Source organism: Penaeus vannamei, chromosome 38, assembly GCF_042767895.1.
Source record: "Penaeus vannamei isolate JL-2024 chromosome 38, ASM4276789v1, whole genome shotgun sequence".
Taxonomy (NCBI): Eukaryota; Metazoa; Arthropoda; class Malacostraca; order Decapoda; family Penaeidae; genus Penaeus; species Penaeus vannamei.
This window is the reverse complement of record NC_091586.1, coordinates 2,640,667-2,644,387: the sequence shown is the minus strand read 5'-3', so window position 1 is coordinate 2,644,387 and position 3,721 is coordinate 2,640,667. Positions and strand designations below refer to the sequence as shown.

The window sequence follows — 3,721 nt, the reverse complement described above, 5'->3', positions numbered from 1 at the left end:
GATGTGGCATTGAGAGAAGAATCCCTGGCGCCTATAGCGGGTGGCGGGTCTTCTGGGACGTCTGTGAGGAGTGGCTCTGCTGTTAAGGTGTGGCTCCTGGAGAGATCCTCTCCGTCAGAGAAGCGAATGTGAGTCTGTGTGTGTGTTTCCATGTACGGATGTGTGTACACACACACACACACAGTTGTGTAATATATATATATACATATATATATATATATATATATATATATATATGTATATATATATATATATATATATATATATATATATATATATGCATATATGTATGTATGTACGTATATATCTAATAACAATCCATTGTAACGATTTTCCTGTTTTCATTTTATTCAGATTATATTTCTAGAGTGAATTGTGTCTAGTTTGAGTTAAATCTGTTTCATTGATCTTCAGTAAAGTCATCACGTATTTCTTCTTACTCTCTTCTCTCTTACATCTTTTACTCTCTTCATTTTATCTCATTCCTCGTGTCCACTGAAGATGTTTTGTTATGATTTGCTAGATAAGAAAATATTAAGAAATGTTAAGTTTCATTTTTATAATATTCATAGAAGTATCCCGAGCCACCCTTAAAAAGACAAGTCCACAAACATACACGTGTGTGTGTGTGTGTGCATACATGCATATATATATATATATATATATATATATATATATATATATATATATATATATATGTATATATATATATATATATATATATATATATATATATATATATATGCATGTATGTAAATATGTATATATATGTGTATATTTCTACAAATATATACGAATGGTTAGGTATACATATGTATATATACACATATACACATTTATGTATATATATACACGCATATGCATGTATATATGCACACATAAATGTAAGCATATATATGTGTGAATATATATATATATATATATATATATATATATATATATATATATATATATATAAATGCATATGTATATGTTGTATATGCATATATATGCATATGTATACATATGTATTCATATATGGCATGTGTGTGTATATATGTATGTACATTTATTTATATGTATATGAATGCACGCAGACAAACACACCTACACACACACACGCACACACGGACACAAACACATAAATATATGTGTGTGTGCATGTATATATATATGCATATATATGTATATATATGTATATTTATATACATATATGTGCATATATATGTGTATGTATATATATATATATATATGTATATATACATATATACATACATATATATATATATATATATATATATATATATATATATATATATATATATATATATATATTTGCAAAATTGATTATATATTATCTATATGTAGAGAGACATATATGTGTGTATAAACACAATATTATGCATATGTATACATATATATTCATATGTGTGTGTGCCTGTGTTTCTGTGTGATTGAGTGCTTCTGTATGAGCGTGTGAATGAATATATGTAAAGTATAAATTTATTTTACAGATATACGTATCGATAAAAGCGAATGAGATTGATAAGTAAAAAGATGGATGGAACTCGATATGAACTTTCGCCGGACTTTTTTTTCGCCTCGTGACTGAGCCGTTTATCATTGCCTCCGAAAGGGAGGTTATGTCTCCGGTCGTGTTTGTTTGTTTGTTCGTTGGTTAGCAGGATAACTCAAATTTTATATTTTTCTTTTCTGAAATTTCCAAGGTGTTTCTTAGCCTAAATTATGTGCCATTGAATTTTGTTGGCGATCCGGATATTATCTGTTCGTTTGTTAGCAGGATAACTCAAGAGTTTATGCCAGGTGTGCCTTAGTCTAACTTGCGTTCCATGAACCGTATTCATGTTGACAAATGTGGAGAGGTATGAATGAGAACGAATATCTTCACAATACAAGAGATGTATTTAACCGGTTTCGATTACATCTTCGTCAGAAATACAGAAACCGGTTAAATACATCTCTTGTATTGTGAAGATATTCGTTCTCATTCATACCTTTCCACATTGCGTTCCATCAAATCTTGGTGGTGATCCGGATCGCGATCCAGATAAAGAGTTTTTGAGCGATTGCATCATTGCCCTCACTGCCTTGCTTCCGCCAGGGAGGTCATGTTTGCGGACGTCACCTGTGTACTTGAGAAGGTGACGCTGATATAATTCTTCAAATGTAATTATTTTATTATATGTGGCCTTATTGCCTTGGCGGAGGTATGCGCTCTCTGAGGGCTTCTAGTTTGGTATGTAAATAAGGCATTTCGAGGTCTATAGGATTTGTATTTTTTGGTGCGTTTGATCGTCACATAATTTCTTTTATTATAAATCGTGTCTCCTTTTCCTTGCTATTTCTCTTCGGGAATGACGCCGAAGAGAGCGTTGACGGAGTCGAAGAGGGTCTCGGCCTGGTCGCAGGGGAAGGCCTCCTCGGGGTGGGCGCAGGTGAGGGACTCCTGGCTGAACACGGTCTGGTTGCCGCAGAAGAAGGAGAAGTGGGCGGTCTCGAGCACGTCGCCCAGGTCGTCAGCCACGGGCAGGCACACGTGGAACACTCGGCAGTCGCTGCTGACGTCGGCGTAATAGCCGTAGCTTCGACCGGCACAGTCGAAGGCCTGAACGGGCTCTGCGCCGAGGACGTCGAGGTAGCCGTCGGAGAAGCGGAAGGCGGAGTTGGCGGCGGCCACGCCACACAGAGCCAGGAGAGCTGCGAGGACCTTCATGCTGACTGAGGAGACGGAAAGCAAATATTAGAATGGAGAAATATCACTGAAGCGCGATCATTTATTTATATTTCACACACACCGTTATATACAAACATACACTCACACACCGTTATATATATACACAGACACCGTTATAAGGATACACACAGACATATATATATGCATCTATATATATTACTGTATGTATATATATACATAAGCGTGTGTATCTATATTGATGTAGGACTAAACGCAACATAAACTTGTATCTTCTAAAACTCCGCCCACCTCGCCTGGTGCTCTGACCCTGTCTCCTGCGCCGAGGCGACAATGACCTTGTTCCCCACACTTACTGGCTGTACACTGGCGGCGTCTGGCGAGAGAGTGAGTGCCCACGGAGCGCTCGTGCCCCTTATATACTTTCCTCTCCACTTGGCATGCAGCTGAAGGTGACGTGTAGGGACTTACAGGTAATTAGGCGCTTCTTGTCAGGATAAACAGGGAATTTAAGTATAGGTTATGCCTGTCTTCCGTAACTGTAGAATGCGGTAGACTTGTATTTGTGTATTTGGGTATCATTTGGTATGAGCTGTATTATGTATGGAATATGTTTAATATGGGCAGCGGTTTACTAAACGTATCGCAGGTACTGTTAAGATTCTATTGAAAAGTTTTTTGACTATTAAATATGGCCTGATTATAATTTACGTTACTTACGCATTTTCATCAAAAACCATATGATATTAGAATTTGCTTTGTTGCTTTTAGATATTACCTGAAGTGAATGTTATTTAGACTTTCTTAAAAAATGAGATTAATAAATATCATATATCATACTTTTCGTTTCTATAGCAACGTTCCATGCCTATTTATATAATCATGATGATGACAGTAAGGGTATGAATAAGAATGGCATCGATGATGATGATTAAGGAGAATCAAGGAGAGTTACAGCCTAGTTGGCCTTGAAATTCATCATTGAATATCTGGAAAATTTGATTTGTTAGTCTTTTTATTTGTCTGCTA

General features: G+C 35.9%; 1 protein-coding gene across 1 annotated transcript; it reads right to left on the bottom strand.

Moving 5' to 3' along the window:
- Positions 1 to 2,252: 2,252 nt before the first annotated feature.
- On the bottom strand, positions 2,253 to 3,083 carry LOC138859764 (U-scoloptoxin(01)-Cw1a-like). The gene is made up of 2 exons (XM_070115835.1): positions 3,049 to 3,083; positions 2,253 to 2,718 (listed from the first exon to the last, which is right to left on the bottom strand). The coding sequence occupies exon 2, from the start codon at positions 2,711 to 2,713 to the stop codon at positions 2,339 to 2,341; it is 375 nt and encodes a 124-aa protein (XP_069971936.1). The 5' UTR covers positions 2,714 to 2,718; positions 3,049 to 3,083; the 3' UTR covers positions 2,253 to 2,338.
- Positions 3,084 to 3,721: the final 638 nt, after the last annotated feature.